The sequence below is a fragment of the Schistocerca gregaria genome, chromosome 7 (assembly GCF_023897955.1).
Source record: "Schistocerca gregaria isolate iqSchGreg1 chromosome 7, iqSchGreg1.2, whole genome shotgun sequence".
Lineage (NCBI taxonomy): Eukaryota > Metazoa > Arthropoda > Insecta > Orthoptera > Acrididae > Schistocerca > Schistocerca gregaria.
The window spans coordinates 188,207,976-188,226,356 of NC_064926.1; the positions used below are offsets into that span (position 1 = coordinate 188,207,976).

Sequence of the window (18,381 nt, forward strand, 5' to 3'; positions counted from 1 at the left end):
AGTAAGGGCAGAGATGTCAGTCGAGGCGGAAGTACAGAGGCAAAGAACTTGTTGAAAGACAGGTGAGGTATGAGCGGCGGCAACTTGAAATTAGCGGAGGTTGAGGCCTGGCGGATATCGAGAAGAGAGGATATACTGAAGGGCGAGTTCCCATCTCCGGAGTTCGGATAGGTTGGTGTTGGTGGGAAGTATCCAGATAACTCGGACGGTGTAACACTGTGCCAAGATGTGCTGGCCGTGCATCAAGGCATGTTTAGCCACAGGGTGATCCTCATTACCAACAAACACTGTCTGCCTGTGTCCATTCATGTGAATGGACAGTTTGTTGCTGGTCATTCCCACATAGAAAGCGTCACAGTGCAGGCAGGTCAGTTGGCAAATCACGTGGGTGCTTTCACATGTGGCTCTCCCTTTGATCGTGTACACCTTCTGGGTTACAGGACTGGAGTAGGTGGTGGTGGGAGGGTGCATAGGACAGGTTTTACACCGGGGGCGGTTGCAAGGGTAGGAGCCAGAGGGTAGGGAAGGTGGTTTGGGGATTTCATAGGGATGAACCAAGAGGTTACGAAGGTTAGGTGGACGGCGGAAAGACACTCTTGGTGGAGTGGGGAGGATTTCATGAAGGATGGATCTCATTTCGGGGCAGGATTTTAGGAAGTCGTATCCCTGCTGGAGAGCCACATTCAAGGTCTGATCCAGTCCCGGGAAGTATTCTGTCACAAGTGGGGCACTTTTGGGGTTCTTCTGTGAGAGGTTCTGGGTTTGAGGGGATGAGGAAGTGGCTCTGGTTATCTGCTTCTGTACCAGGTTGGGAGGGTAGTTGCGGGATGCGAAAGCTGTTTTCAGGTTGTTAGTGTAATGGTCGAGGGATTCAGGACTGGAGCAGATTCGTTTGCCACGAAGGCCTAGGCTGTAGGGAAGGGACCGTTTGATATGGAATGGGTGGCAGCTGTCATAATGGAGGTACTGTTGCTTGTTGGTGGGTTTGATGTGGACGGATGTGTGCAGCTGGCCATTGGACAGATGGAGGTCAACGTCTAGGAAAGTGGCATGGGATTTGGAGTAGGACCAGGTAAATCTGATGGAACCAAAGGAGATGAGGTTGGAGAGGAAATTCTGGAGTTGTTCTTCACTGTGAGTCCCGATCATGAAGATGTCATCAATAAATCTGTACCAAACTTTGGGTTGGCAGGCTTGGGTAACCAAGAAGGCTTCCTCTAAGCGACCCATAAATAGGTTGGCATACGAGGGGGCCATCCTGGTACCCATGGCTGTTCCCTTTAATTGTTGGTATGTCTGGCCTTCAAAAGTGAAGAAGTTGTGGGTCAGGATGAAGCTGGCTAAGGTGACGAGGAAAGAGGTTTTAGGTAGGGTGGCAGGTGATCGGCGTGAAAGGAAGTGCTCCATTGCAGCGAGGCCCTGGACGTGCGGGATATTCGTGTATAGGGAAGTGGCATCAATGGTTACAAGGATGGTTTCCGGGGGTAACAGACTGGGTACGGATTCCAGGCGTTCGAGAAAGTGGTTGGTGTCTTTGATGAAGGATGGGAGACTGCATGTAATGGGTTGAAGGTGTTGATCTACGTAGGCAGAGATACGTTCTGTGGGGGCTTGGTAACCAGCTACAATGGGGCGGCCAGGATGTTTGGGTTTGTGAATTTTAGGAAGTAGGTAGAAGGTAGGAGTGCAAGGTGTCGGTGGGGTGAGGAGTTTGATGGAATCAGGTGAAAGGTTTTGTATGGGGCCTAAGGTTCTGAGGATTCCTTGAAGCTCTGCCTGGACATCAGGAATGGGATTACCTCGGCAAACTTTGTATGTAGAGTTGTCTGAAAGCTGACGCAGTCCCTCAGCCACATACTCCCAACGATCAAGTACCACGGTCGTGGAACCCTTGTCAGCCGGAAGAATGATGATGGATCGGTCAGCTTTCAGATCACGGATAGCCTGGGATTCGGCTGTAGTGATGTTGGGAGTAGGATTAAGGTTTTTCAAGAAAGATTGAGAGGCAAGGCTAGAAGTGAGAAATTCCTGGAAGGTTTGGAGGTTGAAATGGGTAGCGATGTGTGAAACATGACTTTAGGCAAGATAAAGTCGCATAGCCTCTGCTACTCAGTCCCTTCTCTCATCTCCAAGTTGGCAAACTCTGGTAACCTGAGCAACCTTGTGAGAGATTGGGTGTCCAACCCCGGTGGGAAATGGTCTGTGCAGATAAGAGCAGGAGAAATGGTTCTCTGAAGACGAAATAAGCTAAAGAACAAGGATATGAATAGGACTCTTAAAATTGGAACATGGAATGTGTGTACCCTGCTGTAACAAGGAGCAATGAAAAGTGTAGCTGAAGAATCATTGAATTATGGACTGTAATTAGCTGCCCTCCACGAAATCAGATGAACGCTAAAGGAGATACGCGAAAGCAAAATTTTACATTACATTACTCTGGGAAAGGTGACAAACAAGGAGCTCTTAATGTTGGGTTCATTGTAACAAAAACATGTGCATATCTATCCTTGCCTTTATGCCATATAATGACAAAACATGCACCCTCAGAATAACTGGAAGATTCCAAAAGACAACTTTTTTAAACATGTACACTCCAACAGAAGCATCAGACGATGATCTTGTGAATAGCTTTAACAATCAACTGCATGAAGTATGTGAAAGACTACTTACACATGATTCAAGTATAGTCCTCTGAGATTATAATGCAAATCTCAGAAAAGAAAAACCTTTACACACCCTTTATGGTAAGGGAAGCTTGCATGGGGGAAACAGATACTAATGGGCTAAGTGTTGCCCAGTTTGTACCTGCCAATGATTTTAAATCTGTAAGCACGTTCTCCAAGAAAAATATTCACAAAGGGACCTCAAAAATTCCAGGTATGAATAATACAATGAAATTGACCATATACTGGTATCCAAAAGATGGGCTAGCAACACTGAAAATGTACACACATTTCGGGGACCAAAGGCAGACTGTGACAACCCTGTAGCTGCAAAAGTGAGGCAAAGGACTACTATGGCATATGAACAGAAAACTATGGGAATTGTGAAATGCAATATACACATAATGGAAGATAGAGATAAAGAGCTTTTGAATATCAGATTAAATTTAAACAGGAACTACAGCTAGTGGAGCACAGTAACGACAGATAATGAATGGGAAAGTATTAAGAATACTATCATAACAGTAGCAAAGGACGTAATTTGATAATCCAGAAGACCCAGAAACGAGGAGTGGTATGATGATGATGATGATGATGATGATGAATGTAGACAGCTGGTTCAACAGAAGAAGCAGGACTAAAATGTCTTCAACGAAATACATGAATTAACCAGACTGTATATTTAAAAAGTGGCTAGACCAACAAGGGTATGCAGAAGAAAGAAAAGAGCAGGCTTAAAAAGAAAGATAAAAGACAATGAATAGCATTATAATAGGAATGAGAGTAGAGAGTTTTGTAAGTAGTTAAGAGAAGGACACAAATAAAATAATAGACTGCAAGGATAAGGACAGAAGCATGCTGACAAAAGAGAAAAGTGATGAGCACATGGAGGGAATATTTTAAAGTAATACTTGGGGGGTGATTGCACTGATAGGGAGCGATGGATACACCATATAGTAAAGCCAAAAATGGAAGAGCCTACTTTTACAGAAATAAGATCACTCTGTTGAATGTTGCATGTAAGGTTTTATCTGGAATCCTCTACAATAGATTAGTCCCATATGTGGAAGTTATACATGTGGCTTTAGGCATAACAGATCAACCTTGGAGTAAATATTAGTACTGAGGCAAATACAGGAAATAGCATATGAATTTAATATGAAACTAAACAATATCTACAAGCATTTCAAGCTGATCTTTGATAGTCATCATCATCATCAGGAATTCCTTCCAGCGAGCCGGGTAGGAACTTTGTTAACAATATGCCTCCATTAGTTTCTGTCCTGGTATAGCTTTTCCCTCTCTGCCAAATTCAATGTTACTCCTCCCTCTTGAGATCTTCCTTAACCTGGCCTGCCCATCTCTTTCTTGGCCGCCCAATCAATCTTCTTCCTCGTACCTCCATCTCCAAATACTGACGTGGAGTTCGAGTCAGGTGCATTCGCTTCACATGACTGAACCACTTCAATCTCAAAGCACTTATCCTCTCCTCTGTAGTCAATGTCACTTGCAGGTCTCTCCTTACATAATCATTTATGATTTTTTCTCTCTTTGTTTTCTGTAGAGCTGACCTAAGGAACTTCATTTCACATGAATTTGACTCTTCTCTTTTATTTATGATACTGGCCTCTAGACTACACATCATGACTGGCAAGAGATAAGTTTTATACATGGTCTGTTTGGCTCTTTGAGGGACTTCCTTGTCCCAGATTAAATTTCGTACTTGGTGGAAGAAGCTGTATCCTTTTGTTATTCTGTATAAGACTTCTAGTTTGGAACTTCCATTGCATGATATGATGCTACCCAGATAATTGAAGCTTTTCACACATTCAACCTTCTCCTCCTCCAGTGTGATGTGACATGGTTTGGGTGTCCTGCTCATCTTCATTGCCACTGTCTTGTTCCTACTCACAGATAATTCGATTTTTTTAAATTTTGTGTTCTAGTAATCTAGTAGACTCTGAACCCTCATTTCCGCCTCTCCCCAAATCACGATGTCATCAGCAAAAACAAATGCATTTAGATCTTCATTTTCTTCTTCTTTGATTTCTTTCATGATTGTGTCTTTTGACAGTCTAAATAGGAAATGTTAGAAGATATACATTGGCTTGGCATACCACCAAATATATTTTGGTGGATGGGAAATTAACCAACTGTTGCCATATCAATAAAGGAGTTAGACAAGGTGATGCTCTTTCCAAAATGCTTTTCAATTTGGCCTCAGAATCAGTCATACAAAAACTGCAAATACTTGAACACATAGGTATAACAAGCACACAGTTGACTGCATATGCTAATGACACTGCAGTTATTTGTAGACAATGGGTGTCATTAAAGAAAGTAGTGGTGGAACTGAAAATAGTTGCACAGCATAGGGGACTGGAAATTAATGAAACCAAAACTAAATACATGAAATTCCACAGAACACTGACAGTAACCTGAATAACTGGTCAGCAGCAGGTTCTCATTTTCAGCATTTTTAATACCTAGGGGCTAATATTAATAACGTAAAGTCCATGTCCACTGAAATAAACGCCCACATCTTGAGTGGTAATAGGTGTTATCCTACATGTAAAAAGCTAATTACATCTAGGATGGTAAAAAGACAGCTCAAAATGACTATATATGAGGTTATGATTAGGCCAATGGTTACATATAGATGTGAAGTATGGATCCTACATGTAACAAGCTAATTACATCTAGGATGGTAAAAAGACAGCTCAAAATGACTATATATGAGGTTATGATTAGGCCAATGGTTACATATAGATGTGAAGTATGGATGCTAACCAACACTGAGTATTTGAACGAAGAATACCATACAAAATTTATGGGGGAATCCGAAATAATGATGGTACCTGGAGAGCAAGGACCAATTATGAGTTTGATCATCTCATACAAGGATCTGACATTTGTGAGGCTAATTAAAAGAATAGCCTGGCTGGGACACTTCCTAAGAATGGAGGACACAAGAACTGGAACGGTGTTTTCCAATGGAAACCAATAGGAAGAAAATTAAAAGGAAGACAATGTAAGCAATGGCTGGACGATTGGAACAAAACACCATAGCCCTAGGAATCAGAGTATGGGAAAGAAAGAAAATGAGAGGGCAGAATGGAAGGAAATTGTTAAGACGGCAAAGACCCACACAGGGTTGTGAAGACACAACAATAAGAACAGAACAAAGGCCTATATTTTTTTCCTAATCATGGTAGTTCTGCAATAGAATGTTTAATCCAACTCTGTCTTCTCTTGTACCTTAGCCTTTCCTAAACTCACGGCTATGTCTCGCCAAACAATTTCTCGCTTTTTCAAACTATGTCTGATGGCTGACTTTCAGAACTACTTTCAAGGCATGGATCATTAGACTGATGAGTCTGTGATCTTCACATTTTCTCACATGCTTCCTTTTTGGCATGAGAGTGTAAGTTGATAACCACTGAGCATGATAATGACCTGTTAAAAAAAGAAAAAGAAAGAAAAAAAAGAAAGAAAAACAACTCCTTCTCCCGACCACACACACACACACACACACACACACACACACACACACACACACACACACACACACACACACACACACACCTCACACCCTGCCGCCCCCCCTCCCTCCCCCAACACCCTTAAGAGCTTTTAACAAGCATTATTTCCTTTGTGTTAACGTAGACCTTAACCGATGTGTACTACTGATGAAAAACTATCAGGTCTCCAGCCTGACAGTGTTAACCCTTCTGGATTCAATGTCAGACTATACCCAACATTGCGATTTTTCACTACAGCTTCAATTTCAGATGATGCCCAACATTTCAGAGGTGTAAAATAATTATGAGTTGGGGAGAATTTGGTGAGTACATAAACGGGATTAGAAATGGTTACAATACTGCTGTGTTTGACGAGTGTGACACTCATCATCAATTATCTCCTTTGTTCTCTTCATCTCAGTCTTCAGCTTCTAGGAAACATTCCTCAAGTCTGGATGATTTAAAAAAATCAAGGACTTGGAAGTGTATTTTATTTATTAATGTAAGCTCACTTGTTGTCAGTATTTGAGCATCATGAGTGACTTTTGTTACCACCAGCATATGCTTCTCAACCTTACTACAATATGCAAAAATAAATACATATTTGTAGTACTTAATGATGCAGCTACCGTATTTACTCGAATCTGAGCTGCACCTGAAAAATGAGACTCTAAATCAAGGAAAAAAACATTTTCCCTGAATATAAGCCGCACCTGAAATTTGAGACACTATATTTAAGGGGAGAGAACAGTTTTAGACCGCACCTCCAAATAGAAACAAAGTTGGTCCATTGTAACATGAGCCACAATATAGGTCAAATGGATGAAGATACAGCTACAGTAGTTTGGTTCGAGTGTAAGCTTAGCAGTTAAGGTTTACTAGGTAGCCATCGTTATGTGTCAGGCACTCCATCCATATTTATAAGGGTACCCTTCCTTTTTCATGTGCTTTGTCTGGTTTGAATCGATTGCTTATTTTGCTTTGATCTCATAAGTGCCGTTCTCTTTGTTATAGGTGTTTATGTCACTCTAAACTGAAAATGCATTATTGTACTGTGTCATGCATTGTTTATCGCATTCTGATAATGGGTTTTTACAACCTGTTGTCGCTTGCAGCATGGCTTGCTTTTGTGCACTCTACCGCCGCTTACAATTTAAAGAGAGAGAAAGAGAGAGAGAGAGAGAGAGAGAAAGAGAGAGAGAGAGAGAGAGAGAGAGAAATTGTCTCATTAGCGAAACAAGACTGCTATTTGTTGTTACTTACACTACTGCTTTCTTTGATAATGATCAACAAGAACCAAATAATAAACTGTGTATGATAGAAAATGTTCTGAGTGAGAAATTAGTGAAAATTTTTCTCCGTTTGAAAATCTTTGCAGACGCCTGTTGTCTCACTCTAGTTTTGCAGTTTATTAGGCAGACAGGATTTAACTGAAATAGCAGCAAAACACGAAAGAATACATGACATAATGTTTACATTCGTATTATTTTGATGGTGAAGAGAATACTGCATGTGATTAATGATTCATAAAAGTTCCTATTAGCAACCTTCTCTTGTCACAGGCAGGAAAAAATTCAGAATGTAGAGTTGGCCGTATTGACATACATCCCAAACAGTTTTGCCAGTCAGATTTTTGTAGTAGATTTTTAGCGATGACAATGCAGTGTGTGCTGTTGTTGTCTTCAGTCCGTAGACTGGTTTGATGCAGCTCTCCATGCTTTTCTATCCTGTGCAATGCAGAGTAGCAACACTTATAAGAATGAAAATAACTTAGAAATTAAACGCTGACATTTAAAACAAAATTTTATTAGGTTTGTAATACATCTTATACGAAGTGTTGCTGTGTACATGCGTTTAAGCTTGTCCTTAATTGGTTTATCCAGACAGACATCAAGTAGGTGCAGAATTGACATCATCCCACCAGGAATTGCTGCCAAGTCCGTTCTGCTTTCCTCTAATTTTCATTTAACTGCAGGTGTTGTATGGCCTACGTATGCATCTAATACCAACAGACTGCGTAAACCAAGCGTTGCGCTAGGACGACAGTTCCACATACGCCTAATCCATTCCAACACAATGTCCTCCGAAAACCACCCAGTTTCGTTTGCTCATACAACTACAGTTTTTGGAAACATTCTCAATTTCAGTAAAGTCTTTGACATCCGCTGTTTTTTACCCGATGTAAGAACACGTGTCTTTCTTACCTTTGGCATCAACCGTATAATTTATTGGCACGTCAAAATATACAGGAGTCTGGTCAGCATTTCCAATCTGACAAAGAAGGTATTGCTTTTCTGTGCACTGTCCAATTATGAAGCACTAAAATTCGACCAGTTTTTCTTTATAATTTTTCGGCAGCTTCTGTGCAACTGAAGTTCACCTCCGAAGTGAAAAACCCCAGTGCTTCATAAACAGATCAATCCAACTGTGACTAGCCTTAAAATTTTCGATTTTTAGCTCTCTACCAATTTCATATGCCTTCATTTTTGAAATTTCGGCATTCACATGCAGGAATTTCTGACGCTGCTCCTTAACAAATTTATTTAAAATCACTTCTAGTGCATGATATCTGCCACACTTTGGCTCACTAAATACTTTCCTGCTACTTGAATATTCAAATGATTTATCTCTCTGTAGTCGCCATCGCCTAATGCTGCTCTCATCAATCCCGTATCGCAGACCTGCAGCACGATTAGAACTTTGTCTCGCAAAAGAAGTAACTCTCCTCTTGAATTTGGCACTATAATGAAAGCGCTTCATTATGGTTCACTAACACCAACAAACACTTCACAAAATTCCACGAAGCAATAGGTGCATTACGTGAAATCTTAATGATCCCCAGCGTATCAACTCGTGCAACAATCCTAAAGTCTTGTGCATTGTTGGTATGTTTGTGTTAAGAAATTTATTTTTGTTGTTACTAATTTTTGAAAGGTTGCTACATTCTAAGCTGCAGGCTTTTTTTAATTACTAAAACTGGGGAAAAAAAGTGTGGCTTAGATTTGAGTGAATACGGTATGATATGTTCTCACTGTAATTATTTAGCGTATATGATACAGAAATGGAGAACCACGCAGTAAATCAATCTGGAAAACTGCCTTAAAATTCCCTCATATCTACTCATTTAGCAGACCAATGAATGCTACCTTGACAACTGCATTCAATCCAAGTTGGGCTCATCTTCTTGCCTCCTATCCTAATAATGTACACAATTACACATGCAGTGTTTTGCTCTTTAGCATTGGCACTGCAAAGCATTTTCCAATTGAAAGGCTCGCAGGAATGGAATATTACAATAGAACTGTAAAATTACTGTCACCTACCGCTTTGTATACAATTTAAATTGCATATTCATGCTTTGAAAACATTAAAACACATGTTAATGTAATTCCTCGTAATAAGGAAAGGCAAAACTGTTATAGACTCCCAGTTTGTCATAACATGCAAATGTTTAACTGTAATTGATTTTCACGTTTTGTTAGCTATGGGTTCTTTTCATCAGAAGTACACAACTGAAAACAATATCTGTACACAAACTAACAGCCTCTCGATTGAGAACAAATCGTTTCCTTGCAACTGCGTGTTTCAGCATGGTATTTCAGAGAGCTTCTGCGAAGTTTATAAAATTTGTATAGGGGACTGACAAATTGAAGCTGTGACGCTTGCTATGAGGAGTGCCTATATAATTTACTTGGTAAAAACTGTATGCAAAAGGCAACGCTTAGGTTCAAGTCCTAGTCCAGTACACTTAATCTCCTCGGAAGTTTCAATCTCTGACTTTGTTTCCACAACTCACACTTTGTTTCCACAACTCACTAAAATAAGTTTTTCAAATTTTAGGGAAAAGATGAAATTTGAAAGAAACAAGGTATGCTCAAAAATGAATTTAGAATGTGGAGTCAAAGTTTCAAATTGTCACTTTACAGAACAAGTTTACTCAAATCTTGTGAAATTTAAAACAAAAGAAAAGATAACGGCATTCGCTTTACACTAAACAGACATAAAAGTTGTGCACTTGCAGGAAACTTGGATGCTGAAAGCGGGTAACAGTTGCATTTCAATGACATCTCCTACACATATGCATTAGGATAAGCAAGCAATGGACTCATTTATATGCAGGTGAATATGATGGTGCACATTCTTTGCAGCCATAGTTCCACACAATGTTATTTCAAGCAAAAGGTTTAATACAGCTACACAACAAATTACAGAGACCAATAGCATGACCAACCAGTAGTGTCAGCAGTGGTAGCTGTTTGCGGTGGTGCAGATGTCCTCGAAAACATAAAGTTCCTGTAACAGCCATTGGGAATCACAGAAAGAACGGAGGCTCAGCGACTACTGAGTTGGATGTTATTCATAGTTTCTTGTCAAATAGTACACTAGTATATTTTTTGACCACATTCTGTATATAGATGCAAGTCCTAAACTGCAACTTCATTTGTAAAGAAGAAAATAAAAAAGAAACTGAGTCCTTATCAACCATCACCTACCTTAAACAGCATTTAAATGCTTTGCAAAAGTGGATGATCTATTCCTCATAGAAAGTACAAACATGGAGAAATAGAATCCTTTAAATTGTCTTAAATTTTAGTTCCCACATGTAACTGCTCCAACAATATTCGCTTCCAGTGAAAACAAACTATAACAGCAATGTAAGATATAAATGTACAATATAATGGCATATCAATACATACTTGCTACGTTCTTGAAGAGGAACAGCGCGGCCATTTCCTTTGAGCAAGTGAATCTCTTTCACATGCCTTGCCAAGCGCAAAACACTTGGAAACGGAGGCATTCCTTTCCTTAATCTCACACAACCTCGCCATTGACACTGATATTCAGTATCTGCAAATAAGACATGAAAATATAAAAGTAAAACAAATAAGTTAAAATCCAGACTAACCTTTAACAGTAATATTTGTGTGATTCAGGAAGTTACAAAAGGCTGAACTGTTGCACTAACTATGACAGTGAGTCAGTGAATGCATTGGATTGTTACCTGTCACAGAATTGTGAAGGTGGTGATAGGACTACACGTAACTGCCAGCAAAATGAGTGTTTCGAGTTTCATCAACTAGACTGATTACTGAGGGGGCTTTCACTAAAATTCGCCTTATTAAAACAATGAACTACAGCAGGATTTTTATAAGCTTCCTGACAACATAATAATTTAGTTGAAATTCTTAAGAAAATGTAACACACATGTGGAGAGAAAAACATAACTTGCATTTTAGTCCTACATGCCACAAATAAATAAGGTTAAGTGTGATGAAGCTTTGACTGGACAATTCATCTTTACCAAACTTTCAGTTATTTATGAATGCGCTAACATAAAGTCCCGGGTGAAATATAAATAATGGAAGGTGTAAAGCTAACAACTGAAAATACAGTGATGCATTGAACGACTGAAGTGTAGATTAGATGTATACACTGCTACACTATCAGAACCTACAGCATTCACCAACATATGCTGGAAACATTTAGTTATGTAACTTTTCCAGCAGGAAACTTTTCTCTCTTTTTTATCTGTGCCAAGACCACCAAAATTGTCAGGCTCCTTGGCCTCATTACATTTTGTAAAGGGGTCTGTTAAACAAGTGTAACCCACTCATTTGGACCCAGTTGTAGATTTGTGTGGCAGGATTAAATGGTCAGAAGACCTACCACATCAGTGAAGCTTTTGAACATGTGGCAGGGGATTTGCGTCGTCTAAAAAGAACCCCCCATACAAATGGCACCCCTCTAAGTGAATTCCAACATAAACTGGAGCAATGACATAAGATAATTGAGTCCTTACTTTGCATCTATTCATGCCATGGCACTTGGTAACAGATTCCACATTCCTCCCTTCATATACATTTACAAGTTTCCAGCAGTACATTTACTTCTGCACTATAACTGAAACAAATGAGCGAAGAATGTTATTACTAACAAACATGAAAATAAATCTACCTTGTGGTGCAGAAGCAAAATGGGCCTGCACATGACCTGAACTCTCGTTAACACAATGGTCAATACAGTCTGTCTGATCCTCAAACTGCCAGTCACAGTTATCCCACAAGCATTCATAGATAGTATCTGGTCCTGCATTTCCACTGTTTCCTGTTCCTGCTGGAGTTGGTGAAGGGCAATTTTCACTTTCTAACTTTGCTGCAGTTTCTTCATTAACTTTTGCAGCTCTTTCTTCCCACACCTGCTTCTCCTGGGCTGGAAGATTACGCCACTGGAAAACAGTCACCAAATGGTTTCACATTACCAGACAAAATTCAAAACAGGTAAACAAAGTAATGCATAGTAAACAGATTAAATTAAGTGATGATAATGACTCAGGTAAGGAAACAATATTCTGGTAGTAGTTTGTGTGTTTTAATGAAGGTAATCAATTTTTGAAAATAAGTAATTGGATAGTTACACAATCTACTCACGAAGCAGCAGTAGGAGAACACACAAATAAAACGTATTACAGTTTTCTAGGTTTGAAGCCAGTGGCTCCTTCATCTGTCAGAATGGTTGGAAGAATTGGCATGAAGGAAAAGGACGGGTGAGATTTAAGAAAAGTGATAGAGTTTTCAGAAAACTATCACTTTTCCTAAATGTTATAATTCCTTCACCCTTCTTCCTTCCCCTTCAACCTTTCCACCAGAAGTAAACTATAACACATTTTATTTGTGTGTTCTCCTGCCACCACTTGTTGAGTAGATTTTTTATCAATCCAATTCTTCTAATATACATATTTTACTATTTGGGTAGCAAAATAACTGACAATGGCATAAGTAGGAGAATATAAAATCAAACTGGAAATATCACAAAAAAAAAACTTGCTGAAAAGAAAGGAGAAATAAACTGTAAGAAAACATAATAGTGTGCTTTTGGTGTTCTGCCGAGCTATTGTTTCCATTTTCTGCACAATATTTTGAAAACCAACCGGAGCATCTTTTTCAGGTAATCCAAGTTTTCTGTTATGTACACTCCCTGCTTGGACTCCAATCAAATATAAACTATTGTTGGCCTCAAGCTGTGACTTATAGCCAAGTTCAATTCCTGACTTCCACTATACTCTTTGGTGCTCTTTTGTTTTTCAGAGCTTATGCTGATATTCCATGAAATGCAAATTCTCTCAGCATTTCCCAATTCTGATGGGTGTGATGACTTGTGGGATTTTAATAAATTAAGTGTCAGACCGCCCAAGTGTTTCTTAAATTGAAACCACTGCCAAATTAATTATAGTAGTAATGCTGACCATTATCATGGAGCAAATGTTAAGTTTCTGGGACAGCACTGTTACAGTGTCTATAAAAATAAAGATGCCAGAAAATCTAATAAACAGGCATCAAGATTTCAATTTAAATAATGTATGGGATTTGGTACTCAATTTATTAAATTATTGCTAGCCAGCACCTCCAACAGAGCTAGAAAATGCTGCGAGAATCTATGTTTCATGGAACATCAGTGCAAGCTCTAGAAGACAAAAAGATCATCAAAGGGCATAGTGGATGTTGAGAATCAAACTCAGCTATAAGCATTGGCGTGAGGTCAACAACAGTTCATGGTCTGGTTAAAATCCGGGTAGCAAGTACATGTAAGAGCACAAGCCACAGCACCTGAAGAATAAAGTTGGGTCAGTCATCAAAATATTGTGTAAAACATGCAAACAACTTTTCAGAACACTAGGAAACACACTATGAATCAATTTTGTCAAGAAAATGTGAAAGAGAATATAAATAAATGAGTTGGGTAGTTTTTCTAGAGGTACCTCAGTAGGACAAGTGTTTGAAATGGGACACTACACAATAATTCTGAAGGCAGGTAACCAATGAACAGGCATTGAATCAAATTGTGGAGAAAATAAATTTAAAGGTCAACTTCACTGAAAGAAGGGATAAATAAATAACTGTCATGTGGAACCATGGCCTGGTGCAAGTCTTTCAATTGTATGCTACTTCTGTGACTTGTGTGTCCTTAAAACCAATGGCAACTGCCATATCCCCGGACTGTCATTCATCCAAGTACTACCTGAGCCTAATGTTGCTTAACTTCTGTGATCGGACAGGAATCGGTGTTACCAAATTTGGAAGGCCATTGACAAATAAGGGAACATCAGCTGATAGGACACATACTGGGGCATCAAGGAATTGTAGGTTCCATAATGGAGTGAAGCGTGACGATAAAAAATTGCAGAGACCAAGGTGTGTGCAGTAATTATGCTGAGATGAAAAGGATCATAAAGGTAGATTAGCACTGAAAGCTGCATCATGTCTATCTTCACAACGAAGGCCACAAAAATAACTGATTTCTTGGAAAGTTTATATCAACAGAGGACTTATTTCATCGAGATTAAATTTCATATTATACCTGTCTGTGTGTTATGTGTAAGTACTCCTATTTCAGAAAACAATTTTTCCAACTATAAACAAGGAATACATACATAAATGATGGCATCAAAAAAATTTAAGTGTGTTAATAAAAATGGAGATGACAGAAGACTAAACGAGCAAACACATGAGGAAAAATTAAAAAAGAAATCACAAGCAACATGAAGAAAAATAAATTTATAAATTTACTATTCACAAAAAACCAAAAGCTGTGAGAGTTTCAAAAGTAACATAAAACAATAGGAAAACATAATCTTTAACTTCCAGAATTTTTTCAATGTGTAGGAGCAAAAGTCACTAAACTGGCTGGGTACATGAACAGGCAAAGAACTGTTTGCCTTGGGAACACTTAGTATGCAGTTACTGAACATTTTCTACAGCATGACTCCAAGCTCCGAGTTCCCGTCACTCCGCACAAACTATTTAGATCCTTCCACTTCATACTAATTTCCCTGAACTTTGATTTCATTATTTTTTATACATACTTTTTATTTATTATGATCATGTATTGACTGCTTTTTAAATCTTTGGTCTCCTCCCTCCCCTCGTTCCCATTTTTCCCTAAATCTTAGTTGCACCTTGCAATTATCTTTTTATTAACACTTCTCACTCTTCCCAAGTCATTCACCTTCATCTTTCTCCACCCTTGTCCTCACTACACACGGGTTTTTCAGCCTGGGGACCTGAGTACCTATCTGGTCTAAATTCAGAAAGGAAGATAATTCACTAGTTTTCTCAAGTATGTCATTTCCAACTGCATACACTATGTAATTACATCCTGTACAACTAGCAAACTGAGGGGCTGTTGACTGATAAGAGTTCACCCACTGTTCCAAACAGTTCCAATCATTTTCTATGGAAAATTCAGGATGGAATGTAACAATACTATGGAAAGGATAGTTGCTACACACCATATAGTGGAGATACTGAGTTGCACATAGGCACAATAAAAAGACTGTCACGAGAGCGAGCTTTTGGCGAACTAGGGCTTCTTTGGAAATACGCGCACGCATGCGCGCGCGCCCACACACACACACACACACACACACACACACACACACACACACACACACACATGCACGCACGCACACACACACACACGCGCACGTACTCTCTTACACTTACACTAACACAACTTACACACAGTAAGACTACTGAAGCCAGACTGGCTTCAGTAGTCAGAGATTGTAGTCGTGTGTGTGTGTGTGTGTGTGTGTGTGTGTGTGTGTTGTCTATTTTCGACATAGCTCTAGTTAGCCAAAAGCTCACTCTATAACAGTCTTTTTGTTGTGCCTCTCTGTGACTCAGTATCTCCGCTATATGGTGAATAATAACTATCTTTTTCATAATATAGTTACAATCATTATCTATGGTGGAATTCTTAAACTTTTCACATCATGCCGCCCACCCCTTCTGGAATACATTAATTTGCCCCCCCCCCCCCCACACACACACTTTTTATTTCCTTCTTCAGCATTTCCCACACTTGGCACAAAAATGGCTCATGAGATCTATTTACTTCTCCCTGGCTATCAGTTAGACGCATACTAATTCGGACATTCCTTGCACTTGTGTGTACCAGATTAGTGAAACTGCCGGATTATTCAGAGTATCTTAAATTTAGTGCACACACATAATGATTATACCTTGTTAAATCCAAAGATACATTCATTTTCTCAAAAAAACTTTGTCCTTGAGTGTGCATGTATGCAGTAGTATTATCACTATGAAACGTCCTAAATTTTTAGTTTGTGAAATGATGGCAAGCAATGGCAGTAGGTACTCCAGGAAGATGTCAAACATTGCAAGGTATGTGTTACAGTTTGGTCATAAACAGTTGGCACATCCAACACTGTACATAGCAGCAATGTCTTATTGTGATGAACTTCAGTTCAACTTCTATTGAATTTTGCATTTCTGCTTGAGGTCTAGTATAACGTGTTTTATTTTAGAAGCCACGATTCTAAACCATAAAGAAAGCCACAATCTCAAACACCTATAGCATTATTTAACATGGAAATTTAACTGTATAAATAAAAAAATCTACTTGCCAAACATCGGCGAACACACTGTTGGCTACATTACTACCTTTCAACTGACTTCAGAAACCTGATGAAATTGGAGTGGACAGATGCAATGGCTGTGATTAAAAATCAAATATTTTAACCATTGTTGCAAAGTAAGTGATGGTCACATTTTCAGGTGGCTTCTTGTCATTAGGGGTTGTTACATGCTTGAGAAGCAGTTAACCTTGAGGGGTTATCAGTGTTAGTTTTTCAGCCTTACTGCTGACAGACTCTAGTGGTCTTGTGCAAATAAGACAGCAAATTAATGATGGGTGCTTCCTAACTTGGTTCAAGGAGAAAGAACCTGATGCTAGCAACGTTTGCTCAATAGAAGTCTTTTCTTACATAAGAATTGCAAACATTGCTGGAGCTCCTTTTCATTACTGTCCCTGCATCTCTCCACTGCAGCACTTGTTTGATCTGCACATAGCAACCCCATTTAAAATTAACCAACTTAAAATGTGTGCACTATACTTACTGTTTGTAAATCACTTTATTGCAGCACTACTTATTTCGGACCTGGCAGAAATTGAAGGACTTCAGGTAGTTAATTCTTTGTGTCTGACCATGGCCACTAGTAGTAGCAGCAGTATTAGCAGTAGCAATCATAAAAATAATGATGCTGTGCAACACCATAGTAGCCCTTATGTAGTTACCACTGTGTCACGCTGCCAATTAATTCATTTATCTGTTATGGAGTGAGTAATGAAGCAATTTGTGGACTACTGCAGGTACTGTCTACAACGTAAGAGAAGACATTTTCTTGAGATATTTAGCATTTGTTACATTATGCCTGACATTGATCATCAATGATTTATGGAACAAAGCACTACACATGTGGACTATGGGAGGAATCTATAACCTCCACCACATTAATGACACTAACTGAGAAATTACAGATAACTTGTATAATCAATATTACAGCCTTACAAAATTGTAGCAATAGCAATGATCTTTTGTAAATGATTTATTTTCGTGGCTGAAACAAAATCAATCTAAGTGTTCTGCCAATAAAACACAGTCTCTGATTCGACTTCCTAACAACATTCTCTATATGTTCTTTGCAATTTAAGTTGCTCATAATTGTAATTCCTAGGTATTTAGTATAATTCATGGCCTTAAGATTTGACTGATTTATCATGTAACCGAAGTTTAAGAGGAGCTGTGGGGCATGGGGCTAAGAGATTAAAATTTTATCACAAATCAGTCTAATTATTATCTCAAATAGCTCATTAAAAACATTTTCTTGTATTGTTCTGGGATAATTCATTGTGCCCTAAGTGCCAACTAAGAGCACTGGCTTAGAAGAGATAGATTGTTAACTTTAAACTTAAACTGCTGACAATCTGCCCTCTATACACTCGCTAGGCATAACCACTATGGATTTTGGGAGAGCAATTCCATATGGCTGTTGGCTGCCACCTCAGGGCGTCACTCAAAATTGCATACTAACTCTCTGTCATTGGGATACAGCTAGTAGGACAAGCTTCCTTCCTAACTCCTTTGTGGACCTAGGGCCAAAATGACAAAAGTTACATTTCTAAGGTGATCACCTACCAGCTCACGCCACATCTAGTTGGCAAAGGAAACCAATCTCAGCATGCCAAACTGTACCCAATATGAAGTACAAGCCTACTTATTAAACATGAGAAAATCTTGAAAATATTATGAAATGGACAGATTGCTAATCGCCATATAGTAGAGATGGTAAGTCACAGACAGGCACAACAAAAATACTACTAAGCATGTTATCTTT

General features: G+C 39.1%; 1 protein-coding gene across 43 annotated transcripts in view; it reads right to left on the minus strand.

The window, feature by feature from the left end:
• Nucleotides 1–18,381, minus strand: part of LOC126282273 (protein polybromo-1) — a 279,039-nt gene that overhangs the window by 19,888 nt on the left and 240,770 nt on the right. For 33 of the 43 annotated variants that reach the window (XR_007551357.1, XR_007551356.1, XM_049981915.1 and 30 more), the window contains 2 exons: nt 12,140–12,410; nt 10,882–11,032 (listed from right to left, as the gene is read on the minus strand). Coding sequence is in view for 41 of the 43 variants with exons in the window: in XM_049981915.1 (XP_049837872.1) it covers nt 10,882–11,032; nt 12,140–12,410 (422 nt within the window). In the remaining 2 variants the exon portion in view is untranslated. Of the gene's footprint in view, nt 1–10,415; nt 10,478–10,881; nt 11,033–12,139; nt 12,411–18,381 lie in introns of all 43 variants that reach the window. The other 10 variants (XM_049981916.1, XM_049981903.1, XM_049981926.1 and 7 more) reach the window with 1 other exon arrangement.